The sequence below is a fragment of the Oncorhynchus gorbuscha genome, linkage group LG11 (genome assembly GCF_021184085.1).
Source record: "Oncorhynchus gorbuscha isolate QuinsamMale2020 ecotype Even-year linkage group LG11, OgorEven_v1.0, whole genome shotgun sequence".
In the NCBI taxonomy this organism is placed as follows: Eukaryota; Metazoa; Chordata; class Actinopteri; order Salmoniformes; family Salmonidae; genus Oncorhynchus; species Oncorhynchus gorbuscha.
Window position 1 is genome coordinate 60150494 of NC_060183.1, and position 16896 is coordinate 60167389.

Genomic DNA, 16896 nt, shown 5'->3' on the forward strand with positions numbered 1-16896 from the left:
TTTCTTCTCCAACACTTTGTTTTTGCATTATTTAAAACAAATTGAACACGTTTCATTATTTATTTGAGGCTAAATTGATTTTATTGATGTATTATATTAAGTTAAAATAAGTGTTCATTCAGTATTGTTGTAATTGTCATTATTACAAATAAATGTAAAGAATCTGCCGAATAATCGGTGTCGGCTTCTTTTTTTGGGGTCCTCCAATAATCGGTATCGGCGTTGAAAAATCATAATCGGTCGAACTCTAATACAGGCTAACTAATCAAAAAGCTTGAGAAATGAGCGTGAGGCTACTGGCTACATGTTGGGCATAGGCTCTGTTGACTAGGATGGACAGAGAAACAGACAGAGAGACAAACCGAACGAGAGACAGAGAGAGAGAGAGAGAGAGAGAGAGAGAGAGAGAGAGAGAGATAGATAGATAGATAGATAGATAGATAGATAGATAGATAGATAGATAGATAGATAGATAGATAGATAGATAGATAGATAGATAGATAGATAGATAGAGAGATAAACTGTCAAGAAAGACAAAAGAGACAAAGGGGAAAAAAGCAGGCAAACAAAGGCATTACCCCATGAAGCTCCTGAAAGCAATCCAAGCCACAAAAGAGAAAGATGGAGGGACAGAAATAAATGAGAAAGAGACAGTCAGCGACACAGAAAACCATTCATATACAATAGGCTACAGTTCAGAAAAAAGAGAGAAGAGTAAGATAGACAACAGCAATACAAATGTGGTACAATAGACTACTTCACAGGTTATTTATTACACATTAGCCCCACCATGACACCACTGGGGTGCAAAATAACTGACTGAGTTGGTTGTGGGAGAGAATACACAATTTCCTTTTACTGGTTGGAAAGACTGGATTTCACTTCCCTTTATTGTCTTTGTGTGTGTATGTCTGAGACTGTGTGTGTTACTTGCCATAGAAGCACCTGATAACATTTCCCTCTCAGTACCAGGGAGGGAGAGAACAACTGCTGTACATTAGCACTAAGACGAAGCCCCCGCCCACCTCCCCAGCATAACCTCACGCTCATTAAACACATCCCACACACCCTACTACACAGATGGGAGGGGTGATTAAAGGTTAAAAGAAGAGTTTGAGCAACAACCCATTTTGGCAAATAACCACAGGCAAAGTGGTTTAAAGCCCCTCAGAGCTGTACAGAGAGGTTGATTTGGGGGAATGTTTTGGGCTGTGGAGGGTGAGTGAGTGCTCCACCCAGACTGGCATATTTGTAGATGCGCCAGCTGGAGAGTCAGTGTGTTGACTGTGAAGTGACAACCTAGGGGAGAGGTGCTGTTGACTGTGAAGTGACAACCTAGGGGAGAGGTGCTGTTGACTGTGAAGTGACAACCTAGGGGAGAGGTGCTGTTGGCTGTGAAGTGACAACCTAGGGGAGAGGTGCTGTTGACTGTGAAGTGACAACCTAGGGGAGAGGTGCTGTTGACTGTGAAGTGACAACCTAGGGGAGAGGTGCTGTTGGCTGTGAAGTGATAACCTAGGGGAGAGGTGCTGTTGACTGTGAAGTGACAACCTAGGGGAGAGGTGCTGTTGGCTGTGAAGTGACAACCTAGGGGAGAGGTGCTGTTGGCTGTGAAGTGACAACCTAGGGGAGAGGTGCTGTTGGCTGTGAAGTGACAACCTAGGGGAGAGGTGCTGTTGGCTGAAAAAGGATTTGAAACAGTCCTAATACTGTAATCAATTTAAAGGAGAGATCTGGGATTGGAACATACATTTTCAATTTCTCCAGCCCCATTCCTCAGCTTTTTACCAAAACAAATGGTGAGGTCCCTGCTTTGTTTGGTTTTTCGAATCCCAGATTGCCCCTTTAACCCCACCTACAGCTGGCACAAGAACAAACAGTATGTCAAGTGTTTACTTACGAGCAGGCGAACGCCACCAGAGCTCCACTGACCACAATAAAGTCCAGGATGTTCCACAGGTCCCGGAAGTAAGAACCAGGATGAAGGAGCAGTCCCAGGTCTATCATCTACACACAGAGTTAAAGTCATAAGGAAGATGATCCACATTATGAATGGTAATGGATGAGTGTTACCACTTCAGCAAGGAGCCCTGGTCTTGGATATACTGTAATACCAGTGCTACCGCATTACAGTGGAGCTAATTCTAGCTGCAACCTAAGAGAGTACCTCTGTGTGTTCAAACGGAGGGAACTGTTGTATGTCTATTTCCAACCATTTCACCAGTATGACCTCTCACCTTAATCACCATCTCAAAGGTGAACACTCCCGTGAAGACGTAGTCCAGATACTTGAGCACCTGCAAATGATTAAATGTTCGGTCAGATGTCACACAGCCCGTCTTCTTTCCTCTTCCTCAAGACACACAGCAGGCAATCACCTTAGCAGCACTCAGCTCATATTTATGAATATTTTTGTTTCTGTAGCACTCTCACAAAGTACAACTTTCAGGTGATATTAGCAGAAATTCTAGAAGCTTCTGGCAGCTCAATCAAGCCTAATAAATCAGCTAGTCGGACTGAGGGTGTTCTGGGATTTGGATGCAATTCCTTTAGCGCTAGTAGGAGTTGCTCCTCAGGCCTCCGTACCCAAATGCCCAGCAGTGTGTGAGTGTGTGTGTGTGTGTGTGTGTACTCTTGCAGGACTCACGTTGTTGCGTGGTGCATTGGCCTGCACAGGGTCTTCAGCAGCCAGGGCTATGCTGCTCATGGTGATGACCGACAGGATACACATCTCAAAGTAACGCAGGTTCACCACGTAGTGGCACAGCCGACGCACACTGAACAACACAGGTAATCTCACTGAGTGCACTCAACATAACCTCTCAAAACGCTGACGTAATACTGAGTGGCACCCAATATAGAAATGCAGAAACAGTTTGAGCCCAGACTAGTCTTACTAGCCAAAAGGTTCCCTGTCTCAGGACATGACTTACGGGTTGGTCTGTCCAAACACAAACATGGAGCTGTAGGGGAGAATGTGTTTGGGACCGTTCTTCAGCTCCTCCTCCAAGTCCTTCTTCTCCTCGTTCAGGCGGAGGCTCTCACAGTCTGTGTTATCCACTAGCAAAGAGAGAGTGAGTGCGAGAGTGAGAGAGAGAGATTACACTTAGAAAGAACTCATGATAGACCTTCACTACAACATAACCAACACACAGCTGATCAGGCACTGATCAGTCATACTAACCTAATGTTACACTATACTTTCACCCAAGTGTTTCCCCTGAAGCCTATGGCTAAGAGGAACATAACACAGTGAGGAACTGACTGGGGTACAGACTGAGGTATTGATAAAGGCAGGGGTTTTCAAACTAGGGTCCGCGGCTCCCTAGGGGTTGTGGGGATTTTTTTCCCACCATTGTTATGTCACTGCGTCCAGCATGAAGGAAGTTAGAGGTTGTTTCACTAGCATGCAAACTGTTCCTGTTCATCCGACTCTAGGGAAATAGATAAATGGCTTCATTGCCAAAATCTTGAACTATCCCTTTAATATGGAGACAATTCTTAAGCAGGCCATTTAAGTGGCAATTTACAGGATGGAAAAACTATTTCAGTGTCAACTTTAAAGACCAAAAACAGACAGAAAGCACACAAAAAATATTAAACTTTATTTTTTCATAATATCCTCTTTGAGAACTAACAATCAAATAAAAGCGAGACAGTCAGGGAGAATTATAAAAATAAATGTCCATTAAAATTGTAAAATTGTTCTAATGTTTGAGCAGAGGAACACAGCATTAGCCATGGCAAAATAGAATTGGCAAAATTGTCTCAGCTCTATGCCAAAGTGTGTAGAATTTCTGAAAATTGGCTTCAAAATTTTCAATGAGTTCAATGAGAAAATTTGAAGAATTGCTGAAAATGTGCTTAACAACAGCAACACTTTCTCTATGCCGCGAAGATGCCTTTCTAGGTAATAGACTATGTTATAGTTTACACTTCCCCTTCCAATGAACTGTGAGGTGGTCAGAAAAATGAAACTGCTTATCATTATTAAATGTTAATTACTTCTACTTGCCGTTATCATTCACAATTTGTTTTGCTAACATATGATGGGGGGATCCCTGGGTCGCTGGTTTGCCTTGGCGGTGGGTCCCTGGGCAAGAAAAGTTAGAAAACTCCTGGACTAAGATAGAGACTAGGGTACTGACTGGGTATGATGGTGGTCTCTCTGGATGGGGCAGTGATGGTGACAGGGATGTGGACAGTGTTGCTGTTCAGGCCTGCCTGGCTGGCTCTGTGGCTGTTCTTCTGGTTGTCAGCATCCTCTTGCTTCTCTCCAGCCTGCAGACCTGCAGGAGGCTGCACAGGACTGGTGGCCAAGCTCTCCCCTTGAGAGTCAGTCTGCCTGTCCCTGCAAAACATTCAAAACACAGCCTGTGCACATCAGTGAAGCTCTGCGGTGATTGACTTAGTAAAAATAGGTAATTAAAGCACATTGAGAATGTATTGGTCAGTCAGCACTGGTCTCACCTGTGTCCTTGGTCCCTGTCTCCATTTCTCTCTTCATTCTCTCTACACTCGTCTCCATCCAGTGTTGACTGGGCCCTGACTCTGCGTGAGCGGTGCTTCCTCCTTTCTCCGTTCTCCTCCCTGTGGCCCCGGCCCCTGCTCTCCAGTCTGTCCCTGGTAGCCAGGGCCCCGTTCCCCTGTCTGTCGGAGTGGTGGTGGCGGTCTTCCCTTCCCTCTCCCCCTCCGTTAACCCCCTCCTCTGGGGATTCAGCCTGGTGATGGTACCTGTGGCCCTGCCCCCCCTCTCGACTATGGTTCCTCTCCACCTTGCCCTCTTTGGATCGGGGCCCGTCTGGGTGGTAGTGGTCCCTACTGCGGCTGTGGTGGGTATGATGCCTGCTCTCCCCATTCTCCCCGTTCCTCTCCCGGTGGCGATAGTGCTTACGTGGCTGTGGACCGTGGGGGTCTCCTCCCTCTTGCTGGGGGTCTGCTCCGTCTCTGTCCTCCTCGGGGGGTCGGGGATTGTCCCCGTTACCTGGCTCCACCACTAGGGGGCGGTCGTTGTGGGTCTTCATGTCAGAGCGCAGGTGGAGGGCGGAGGAGACCCGCAGACGCTCCTCGGGGTCCAGCTCGTTGAACAGAGCCTCAGAGCTGGCTCTCAGGTTGTTTCGACGCAGTTGGTTGGTGCGCTGCTCCCACACGGACATTATCTTATTGGCTCTCTGCTGCTCCTTACTGCAGGGCCAATGGACAGGTGAGGGGAACGGATATGAGGGGTGAGAGGGATACAGGGTGTTAGAGTGAAGTAGCAGCTCACCTGTAGCTCTCCTATTTTGGCATTAATGGTGTTTAAGAAAACACTGTCATCCATAGCACAAGCATATCAACCCATGAGCATCTGAGCTTCACAACTTGCACACAAAACAAATCGCTAATTTCTCCCATATGGTCTGAGTTGCTGTACAAACAGCAGTGGGACTTTGCTGGCTGGAGACACAAGATGGTCTTTATGGATGTGCCAACACAAATACTCCCCATAGTAAACTTGTCATTCACCACGCTTGGGTTTAAAACATGCTCACCCAAACCCTCTACAGATTCACACATGGGCTGCATCTGAAATGGCACCATATGCCCTATATAGTTCACTACTTATGACCAGAGCCCTGGTCAAAAGTAGTGTACTATGGAATAGGGTGGTGCCATTTGGGATGCACACTGGCCATGTGTGAATCTGTAGAGGGTTTGGATGAGCATGTTTTAAACCCAAGCGTGGTGAATGACAAGTTTACTATGGGGAGTATTTGTGTTGGCACATCCATAAAGACCATCTTGTGTCTCCAGCCAGCAAAGTCCCACTGCTGTTTGTACAGCAACTCAGACCATATGGGAGAAATTAGCGATTTGTTTTGTGTGCAAGTTGTGAAGCACAGATGCTCATGGGTTGATATGCTTGTGCTATGGATGACAGTGTTTTCTTTAAAAAAATGTACCTCCTTTTTCTCCCAAATTTAGTGATATCCAATTACGATCCTGTCTCATCGCTGCAACTCTCCTATAGGTTCAGGAGATGCGAAGGTCGAGTCATGCGTCCTCCGAAACATGACCCGCCATGCTGCACTTCTTAACTTCTTGGATATAGGGGGCGCTCTTTTAATTTATGGATAAAAAACATTCCCGTTTTAAACAAGATATTTTGTCACGAAAAGATGCTCGACTATGCATATAATTGACAGCTTTGGAAAGAAAACACTCTGACGTTTCCAAAACTGCAAAGATATTATCTGTGAGTGCCACAGAACTGATGCTACAGGCAAAACCAAGATGAAACTTCAAACAGGAAATGCCCCAGATTTTGAAAGCGCTGTGTTCCAATGTCTCCTTATATGGCTGTGAATGCTCAAGGAATGAGCCTAAACTTTCTGTCGTTTCCCCAAGGTGTCTGCAGCATTGTGACGTATTTGTAGGCATATCATTGGAAGATTGACCATAAGAGACTACATTTACCAGGTGCTCGCTTGGTGTCCTCCGTTGCAATTATTGCATAATCTCCAGCTGCGTCTATTTTTCCATTTGCGTCAGAGGAGAAACCCAACTGCCACGAATGACTTATCATCGAATAGATATGTGAAAAACACCTTAAGGCTTGATTCTAAACAACGTTTGCCATGTGTCTGTCGATATTATGGAGTTAATTTGGAAAAAAGTTTGGCGTTGTAATGACTGAATTTTCGTTTTTTTTTCTTAGCCACACGTGATGAAAAAAACAGCGATTTCTCCTACACAAATAATATTTTGGGAAAAACTGAACATTGCTATCTAACTGAGAGTCTTCTCATTGAAAAAATCCAAAGTTCTTCAAAGGTAAATGATTTTATTTGAATGCTTTTCTTGTTTTTGTGAAAATGTTGCCTGCTGAATACTAGGCTTAATGCTATGCTAGCTATCAATACTCTTACACAAATGCTTGTGTAGCTATGGTTCAAAAGCATATTTTGAAAATCTGAGATGACAGTGTTGTTAACAAAAGGCTAAGGTTGTGAGCCAATATATTTATTTTATTTAATTTGCGATTTTCATGAATAGTTAACGTTGCGTTATGGTAATGAGCTTGAGGCTATGATTACGCTCCCGGATACGGGATTGCTCGACGCAAGAAGTTTTTAACACCTGCTCGCTTAACCCGGAAGCCAGCTGCACCAATGTGTCAGAGGAAACGCTGTTCAACTGATGACCAAAGACAGCCTGCAGGAGCCCGGCCTGCCACAAGGAGTCGCTAGAGCGTGATGAGCCAAGTAAAGCCCCCCTGGCCAAACCCTGCCTTAACCCGGACAACGCTGGGCCAATTGTGCACCGCCCTTTGGTACTGCAGGTCACAGCCGGTTGTGACACAGCCTGGGATCAAACCAGGGTCTGTAGTGATGCCTGAAGCACTGTGATGCAGTGCCTTAGAACACAGTGCCACTCGGGAGGCCCGAAGGAATCATTTCAAAGATGGTTTCTATGTACACATGTTTTTGACTGTATGACTGTGTGTATAGTATGAATATACAGTTGAAGTCGGAGGTTTACATAGACCTTGGCCAAATACATTTAAACTTAGTTTTTCACAATTCCTGACATTTAATGCTTGTAAAAACTCCCTGTCTTAGGTCAGATATATTCACCAATTTATTTTAATAATGTGAAATGTCAGAATAATAGTTGATAGAATGATTTATTTCAACTTTAATTTCTTTCATCACATTCCCAGTGGGTCAGAAGTTTACATACACTCAATTAGCATTTGGTAGCATTGCCTTTAAATTTTTTAATTGGGTCAAACGTTTCGGGTAGCCTTCCACAAGCTTCCCACAGTAAGTTGGGTGAATTTTGGCCCATTCCCCATGACAGTGTAACTGAGTCAGGTTAGTAGGCCTCCTTGCTCGTGCAAGCTTTTTCAGTTCTGCGCACAAATTTTCCATGGGATTGAGATCGGGGTTTTGTGATGGCCACTCCAATACCTTCACTTTGTTGTCCTTAAGCCATTTTGCCACAACGTTGGAAGTATGCTTGGGGTCATTGTCCATTTGGAAGACCCATTTGCGACCAAGCTTTAACTTCCTGACTGATGTCTTGAGATATTGCTTCGATATATCCACGTAATTTTCCTCCTTCATGATGCCATCTATTTTGTGAAGTGCACCAGTCCCTCCTGCAGCAAAGCACGCCCACAACATGATGCTGCCACCCCCGTGCTTCACGGTTGGGATGTTGTTCTTCGGCTTGCAAGCCTCCCCCTTTTTCCTCCAAACATAACGATGGTAATTTTTTGCCAAACAGTTATATTTTTGTTTCATCAGACCAGAGGACATTTCTCCAGAAAGTACGATCTTTGTCCGCATGTACAGTTGCAAACTGTAGTCTGGCTTTTCTATGGCGGTTTTGGAGCAGTGACTTCTTCCTTGCTGAGCGGCTTTTAAGGTTATGTCGATATAGGATTCGTTTTACTGTAGATATAGATACTTTTGTACCTGTTTCCTCCAGCATTTTCACAAGGTCCTTTTGCTGTTATTCTGGGATTGATTTGCACCTTTCGCACCAAAGTACGTTCATCTCTAGGAGACAGAACACGTCTCCTTCCTGAGCGGTATGACAGCTGCGTGGCCCCATGGTGTTTACACTTGCGTACTATTGATTGTACAGATGAACATGGTACCTTCAGGCATTTGGAAATTGCTCCCAAAGGATCAACCAGACTTGTGGAGATCTACAATTGTTTTCTGAGGTCTTGGCTGATTTCTTTTTATTTTCTAATGATATCAAGCAAAGAAGCACTGAGTTTGAAGGTAGGTCTTGAAATACATCCACAGGTACACCTCCAATTGACTCAAATTATGTCAATTAGCCTATCAGAAGCTTCTAAAGCCATGACATCATTTTCTGAGATTTTCCAAGCTGTTTAAAGGCACTGTCATGTTTTGTCATTTATTATCTTGTCTTGTCCCTGTGCTTCCCATTCTATTCGTTTCCCTCTGCTGGTCTTATTAGGTTCTTTCCCTCTTTCTATCCCTCTCTCTCCCCCTCCCTCTCTCACTCTCTCGCTCTCTCTTCTCTCTATCGTTCCGTTCCTGCTCCCAGCTGTTCCTATTCCCCTAATCAATCATTTAGTCTTCCCACACCTGTTCCCGATCCTTTCCCCTGATTAGAGTCCCTATTTCTTCCTTTGTGTTCCGTTCCTGTCCTGTCGGTTCCTTGTCTAGAATTCACCGTGCTGTGTTTGTGTATCGCCCTGTCGTGTCGTGTTTTCCTCAGATGCTGCGTGGTGAGCAGGTGTCTGAGTCTGTCTGGTTCAAGTGCCTTCCCGAGGCAACCTGCTGTTCACCTGCTGTTCAAGATCGAGTCTCCAGTTTGTCCTCGTCATTTCGAGTGAAAGTTGTGTTTTTTGTTTGTATTTACTTTACTGGATTAAAGACTCTGTTTTCGCCAAGTCGCTTTTGGGTCCTCTTTCACCTGCATGACAGAAGGAACCGACCAAGGAATGGACCCAGCGACTTCAGACGCTCGTTACACTGCCGTCGAGATCCAAGGAGCCATGCTCGGCAGACACGAGCAGGAATTGTCTGCTGCTCGCCATGCCGTGGAGAACCTGGCCGCTCAGGTTTCCGACCTCTCTGGACAGTTCCAGAGTCTACGTCTCGTGCCACCTGTTACTTCCTGGCCTGCCGAGCCTCCAGAACCTAGGGTTAATAACCCACCTTGCTACTCCGGGCAGCCCACTGAGTGCCGCTCCTTTCTCACGCAGTGTGAGATTGTGTTCTCTCTCCAACCCAACACATACTCTAGAGAGAGAGCTCGGGTTGCTTACGTCATTTCACTCCTTACTGGCCGGGCTCGAGAATGGGGCACAGCTATCTGGGAGGCAAGGGCTGATTGCTCTAACAAGTTCCAGAACTTTAAAGAGGAGATGATTCGGGTTTTTGACCGTTCAGTTTTTGGTAGGGAGGCTTCTAGGGCCCTGGCTTCCTTATGCCAAGGTGAACGGTCCATAACGGATTATTCTATTGAGTTTCGCACTCTTGCTGCCTCTAGTGAGTGGAACGAGCCGGCGCTGCTCGCTCGTTTTCTGGAGGGACTCCACGCAGTGGTTAAGGATGAGATTCTCTCCCGGGAGGTTCCTTCAGATGTGGACTCTTTGATTGCTCTCGCCATCCGCATAGAACGACGGGTAGATCTTCGTCACCGGGCTCGTGGAAGAGAGCTCGCATCAACGGTGTTTCCCTGCTCCGCATCGCAACCATCTCCATCCTCTGGCTCAGAGTCTGAGCCCATGCAGCTGGGAGGGATTCGCATCTCGACTAAGGAGAGGGAACGGAGGATCACAAACCGCCTGTGCCTCTATTGCGGAGTTGCTGGACATTTTGTTAATTCATGTCCAGTAAAAGCCAGAGCTCATCTGTAAGCGGAGGGCTACAGGTGAGCGCAACTACTCAAGTCTCTCCATCAAGATCCTGTACTACTTTGTCGGTCCATCTACGCTGGACCGGTTCGGGTGCTACATGTAGTGCCTTGATAGACTCTGGGGCTGAGGGTTGTTTCATGGACGAAGCATGGGTTCGGAAACATGACATTCCTTTCAGAGAGTTAGAGAAGCCTACGCCCATGTTCGCCTTAGATGGTAGTCATCTTCCCAGTATCAGATTTGAGACACTACCTTTAACCCTCACAGTATCTGGTAACCACAGTGAGACTATTTCTTTTTTGATTTTTCGTTCACCGTTTACACCTGTTGTTTTGGGTCATCCCTGGCTAGTATGTCATAATCCTTCTATTAATTGGTCTAGTAATTCTATCCTATCCTGGAACGTTTCTTGTCATGTGAAGTGTTTAATGTCTGCCATCCCTCCCGTTTCTTCTGTCCCTACTTCTCAGGAGGAACCTGGCGATTTGACAGGAGTGCCGGAGGAATATCATGATCTGCGCACGGTCTTCAGTCGGTCCCGAGCCAACTCCCTTCCTCCTCACCGGTCGTATGATTGTAGTATTGATCTCCTTCCGGGGACCACTCCTCCTCGGGGTAGACTATACTCTCTGTCGGCTCCCGAACGTAAGGCTCTCGAGGATTATTTGTCTGTGTCTCTTGACGCCGGTACCATAGTGCCTTCTTCCTCTCCGGCCGGGGCGGGGTTCTTTTTTGTTAAGAAGAAGGACGGTACTCTGCGCCCCTGCGTGGATTATCGAGGGCTGAATGACATAACGGTTAAGAATCGTTATCCGCTTCCCCTTATGTCATCAGCCTTCGAGATTCTGCAGGGAGCCAGGTGCTTTACTAAGTTGGACCTTCGTAACGCTTACCATCTCGTGCGCATCAGAGAGGGGGACGAGTGGAAAACGGCGTTTAACACTCCGTTAGGGCATTTTGAGTACCGGGTTCTGCCGTTTGGTCTCGCCAATGCGCCAGCTGTTTTTCAGGCATTAGTTAATGATGTTCTGAGAGACATGCTGAACATCTTTGTTTTTGTCTATCTTGACGATATCCTGATTTTTTCTCCGTCACTCGAGATTCATGTTCAGCACGTTCGACGTGTTCTACAGCGCCTTTTAGAGAATTGTCTCTACGTAAAGTCTGAGAAGTGCTCTTTTCATGTCTCCTCCGTTACTTTTCTCGGTTCCGTTATTTCCGCTGAAGGCATTCAGATGGATTCCGCTAAGGTCCAAGCTGTCAGTGATTGGCCCGTTCCAAGGTCACGTGTCGAGTTGCAGCGCTTTTTAGGTTTCGCTAATTTCTATCGGCGTTTCATTCGTAATTTCGGTCAAATTGCTGCCCCTCTCACAGCTCTTACTTCTGTCAAGACGTGTTTTAAGTGGTCCGGTTCCGCCCAGGGAGCTTTTGATCTTCTAAAAGAACGTTTTACGTCCGCTCCTATCCTCGTTACTCCTGACGTCACTAGACAATTCATTGTCGAGGTTGACGCTTCAGAGGTAGGCGTGGGAGCCATTCTATCCCAGCGCTTCCAGTCTGACGATAAGGTTCATCCTTGCGCTTATTTTTCTCATCGCCTGTCGCCATCTGAGCGCAACTATGATGTGGGTAACCGTGAACTGCTCGCCATCCGCTTAGCCCTAGGCGAATGGCGACAGTGGTTGGAGGGGGCGACCGTTCCTTTTGTCGTTTGGACAGACCATAAGAACCTTGAGTACATCCGTTCTGCCAAACGACTTAATGCCCGTCAAGCTCGTTGGGCGTTGTTTTTCGCTCGTTTCGAGTTTGTGATTTCTTACCGTCCGGGTAGCAAGAACACCAAGCCTGATGCCTTATCCCGTCTGTTTAGTTCTTCTGTGGCTTCTACTGATCCCGAGGGGATTCTTCCTTATGGGCGTGTTGTCGGGTTAACAGTCTGGGGAATTGAAAGACAGGTTAAGCAAGCACTCACGCACACTGCGTCGCCGCGCGCTTGTCCTAGTAACCTCCTTTTCGTTCCTGTTTCCACTCGTCTGGCTGTTCTTCAGTGGGCTCACTCTGCCAAGTTAGCTGGTCATCCCGGTGTTCGAGGCACTCTTGCGTCTATTCGCCAGCGCTTTTGGTGGCCGACTCAGGAGCGTGACACGCGCCGTTTCGTGGCTGCTTGTTCGGACTGCGCGCAGACTAAGTCGGGTAACTCTCCTCCTGCCGGTCGTCTCAGACCGCTCCCCATTCCTTCTCGACCATGGTCTCACATCGCCCTAGACTTCATTACCGGTCTGCCTTTGTCTGCGGGGAAGACTGTGATTCTTACGGTTGTCGATAGGTTCTCTAAGGCGGCACATTTCATTCCCCTCGCTAAACTTCCTTCCGCTAAGGAGACGGCACAAATCATTATCGAGAATGTATTCAGAATTCATGGCCTCCCGTTAGACGCCGTTTCAGACAGAGGCCCGCAATTCACGTCACAGTTTTGGAGGGAGTTCTGTCGTTTGATTGGTGCGTCCGTCAGTCTCTCTTCCGGGTTTCATCCCCAGTCTAACGGTCAAGCAGAGAGGGCCAATCAGACGATTGGTCGCATACTACGCAGCCTTTCTTTCAGAAACCCTGCGTCTTGGGCAGAACAGCTCCCCTGGGCAGAATACGCTCACAATTCGCTTCCTTCGTCTGCTACCGGGTTATCTCCGTTTCAGAGTAGTCTGGGTTACCAGCCTCCTCTGTTCTCATCCCAGCTTGCCGAGTCCAGCGTTCCCTCCGCTCAAGCGTTTGTCCAACGTTGTGAGCGCACCTGGAGGAGGGTGAGGTCTGCACTTTGCCGTTACAGGGCACAGACTGTGAGAGCCGCCAATAAACGCAGGATTAAGAGTCCAAGGAGCTGTTGCGGCCAGAGAGTGTGGCTTTCCACTCGCAACCTTCCTCTTACGACAGCTTCTCGTAAGTTGACTCCGCGGTTCATTGGTCCGTTCCGTGTCTCCCAGGTCGTCAATCCTGTCGCTGTGCGACTGCTTCTTCCGCGACATCTTCGTCGCGTCCATCCTGTCTTCCATGTCTCCTGTGTTAAGCCCTTTCTTCGCACCCCCGTTCGTCTTCCCTCCCCCTCCCGTCCTTGTCGAGAGCGCACCTATTTACAAGGTACATAAGATCATGGACATGCGTTCTCGGGGACGGGGTCACCAATACTTAGTGGATTGGGAGGGTTACGGTCCTGAGGAGAGGAGTTGGGTTCCGTCTCGGGACGTGCTGGACCGTTCACTCATTGATGATTTCCTCCGTTGCCGCCAGGATTCCTCCTCGAGTGCGCCAGGAGGCGCTCGGTGAGTGGGGGGTACTGTCATGTTTTGTCATTTATTATCTTGTCTTGTCCCTGTGCTTCCCATTCTATTCGTTTCCCTCTGCTGGTCTTATTAGGTTCTTTCCCTCTTTCTATCCCTCTCTCTCCCCTCCCTCTCTCACTCTCTCGCTCTCTCTTCTCTCTATCGTTCCGTTCCTGCTCCCAGCTGTTCCTATTCCCCTAATCAATCATTTAGTCTTCCCACACCTGTTCCCGATCCTTTCCCCTGATTAGAGTCCCTATTTCTTCCTTTGTGTTCCGTTCCTGTCCTGTCGGTTCCTTGTCTAGAATTCACCGTGCTGTGTTTGTGTATCGCCCTGTCGTGTCGTGTTTTCCTCAGATGCTGCGTGGTGAGCAGGTGTCTGAGTCTGTCTGGTTCAAGTGCCTTCCCAGGCAACCTGCTGTTCACCTGCTGTTCAAGATCGAGTCTCCAGTTTGTCCTCGTCATTTCGAGTGAAAGTTGTGTTTTTTGTTTGTATTTACTTTACTGGATTAAAGACTCTGTTTTCGCCAAGTCGCTTTTGGGTCCTCTTTCACCTGCATGACAGGCACAGTCAACTTAGTGTATGTAAACATCTGACCCACTGGAATTGTGATACAGTGAATTAAAAGTGAAATAATCTGTCTGTAAACAATTGGAAAAATGACTTGTGTCATGCACAAAGTAGATGTCCTAACAGACTTGCCAAAAATATAGTTTGTTAACAAGAATTTTGTGGAGTGGTTGAAAAACAAGTTTTAATAACTCCAAGAGTGTATGTAAACTTCTGGCTTCAACTGTATGTATGACTAGTAAACTTGCATTCTTTGTGTCACCTGTAACTCAAGACTCGACGGGCAGGGGAATAGATAAAACAGACAACAAAAGCAATAGACAGACAGACAAGTATGCAAGGCATAGACAAATAATGTAAGCTGTGATTTTGGTATGAGAGAGAGATTACAGTGGACAAGATAGAAACATACACACAGATTAGCAACAACAACACCACAACGTTTAGAAATGAGAGTTGTTACTAATTGGCAAAAATTATTAAGCTAAATTCATGTAATTTCAAAGAGGTCAGAGGTTAAAACAACGTAATGCTATGTTTCACTTTATTTGATTTGTCGAGTATGGCATACTACCTCTTGGCTACTGTACTATAATTTGTTTGGTCCTCACCCAGTGTGTTGAAGAAGTGAAACCCCGGGGTATAAAAAACACAAGCTGTAAAACTGACAAAATGTCTTGGGATTTGACCGGGCTCAAAGACATTTAATATTTATATAGCAATTATTCACAAAAGCTCAGGTTAAACTCTCATCATTTCTGACATCAACACAGTGGAGACGAAAGCTGGTGCTATGCACAATGAAATATTCAGTATTCAGAAACACACACACACACACACACACACACACACACACACACACACACACACACACACACACACACACACACACACACACACACACACACACACACACACACACACACACACACACTCAGTCACGCTCACATACATGCATTTACGTACATGCATTTACACTCACGCACACACACAGTTGCATTAACTTCAGTAAATAAGCAAAGTATTATTAATTGAAATCTCAATCTATAATGAGAGCCACCAGTGAGCCACCACTGGGTTCTCCAGTTTCAAGCGTATCTCAACACTCTGGGAAGACTGGAAGGATCACAAGAATGGAGAGAGTGATTTAATAGAGGGATTGGAAGGCTAGGTGGAGAAGGAGGGGAAAGAAGAGATGGAGAAGTGGATGGGGCGAGGAAGAGGGGGGAAAGGAGAGGAGGAACAAGGCAAAAGGGGAAGCAGGAGGATGCAGGTATGGGCGAGGAAGAGGGGGGAAAGGAGAGGAGGAACAAGGCAAAAGGGGAAGCAGGAGGATGCAGGTATGGGCGAGAGGACGGGGAAGGAGAGGAGGAACAAGGCAAAAGGGGAAGCAGGAGGATGAAGGTATGGGCGAGAGGACGGGGAAGGAGAGGAGAGGGCGTAAAAATATTGTAACATTGTAACAGAGAGCAAAAACTCACGGTGAATGCACGCTGGAGACGGACGAGCTGCGAGAGAGTGCATCTCGATTTTGCTTTACAAAACTGCACATTCAGAACAAAAACAATAAAAACACAAAGAAAGAAAGAATGAGACACAAACCAAAAGGATGTGGTGGGGAGAGGTGGACTCCATAAAGTGTCTGTCTGCCTGCCTGCCTGTCTGTCCACCTGTCCCCTCCACAAACAAGAAGGACTAGTCCAACAGAGCAACAACTACAATAGTGGTTAACACTTCAGCAGTAGGGGTGGTGTACACTATACAGTATTGACAGTTTGTAGTACTGTACTTTGTAGTGCTGTACACCACACACGGTTACATACTGTGGTCAAGTGACTACGAGGGGTGCAAATATTTATTGATACTAAACCCCTTCACTGAAGTGTTACCAAAGACATAAAACTGAAAATTTTCAGAATAAATAACACTCAAGTCAATGTAATTAAAGAAATGGTATCAAAGTGGATTTGCAAAGTTCAATACACAATGGGTTTACAAAGCCTTTCAAACGTAGGAGTGACGTTTTCAATCAAACAGACAATGGTCTTCGTTTAAAAAAACATCATGATTACTTTTGTGAATAAAAGAAGATTATGGATTCCCTTAATCAAAAGTAAAAAGCCTTGTAAAATTGCACATTATGCAGATATCTAAAATGAAACATTTCCTCAGAAATGGCCTGGATCAACATAGCTTTGAAATAGACTGACAAATGAACCTCATTAAGGTTTAATCATTCTACGTTAAAAAGATAAAATTCAGATAAAAACACTGTCACGCCCTGACCTTAGGGAGCCTTTTTTATTCTCTATTTGGTTAGGTCAGGGTGTGACTTGGGTGGGCAAATGTGTTCTATTTCTTTGTTGGCCGGGTATGGTTCCCAATCAGAGGCAGCTGTCTATCGTTGTCTCTGATTGGGGATCATACTTAGGCAGCCTGTTTTCCACCTGAGTTTGTGGGATCTTGTTTTTGTACAGTTACTGGGTAGCCTGCAGAACGGTACGTTCGTGTATCTTCTTTTATTTTTTGGGTGTTCATCATGTACGCTTACCACGCTGCGCCTTGGTCTCATTCCAACAACGGACGTAACAAGCACAGATAAAACAAGTGGCTATTTATGG

The 16896-nt window shown here is 46.2% G+C and overlaps 1 protein-coding gene across 10 annotated transcripts in view; it reads right to left on the reverse strand.

Moving 5' to 3' along the window:
- Positions 1-16896, reverse strand: part of LOC124049043 (voltage-dependent N-type calcium channel subunit alpha-1B-like) — a 232521-nt gene that overhangs the window by 54813 nt on the left and 160812 nt on the right. For all 10 annotated transcript variants that reach the window (XR_006841351.1, XM_046370347.1, XM_046370344.1 and 7 more), the window contains 7 exons: positions 15757-15819; positions 4471-5184; positions 4149-4351; positions 2934-3060; positions 2648-2777; positions 2238-2297; positions 1901-2007 (listed from right to left, as the gene is read on the reverse strand). Coding sequence is in view for 9 of the 10 variants with exons in the window: in XM_046370347.1 (XP_046226303.1) it covers positions 1901-2007; positions 2238-2297; positions 2648-2777; positions 2934-3060; positions 4149-4351; positions 4471-5184; positions 15757-15819 (1404 nt within the window). In the remaining variant the exon portion in view is untranslated. The remainder of the gene's footprint in view (positions 1-1900; positions 2008-2237; positions 2298-2647; positions 2778-2933; positions 3061-4148; positions 4352-4470; positions 5185-15756; positions 15820-16896) is intronic.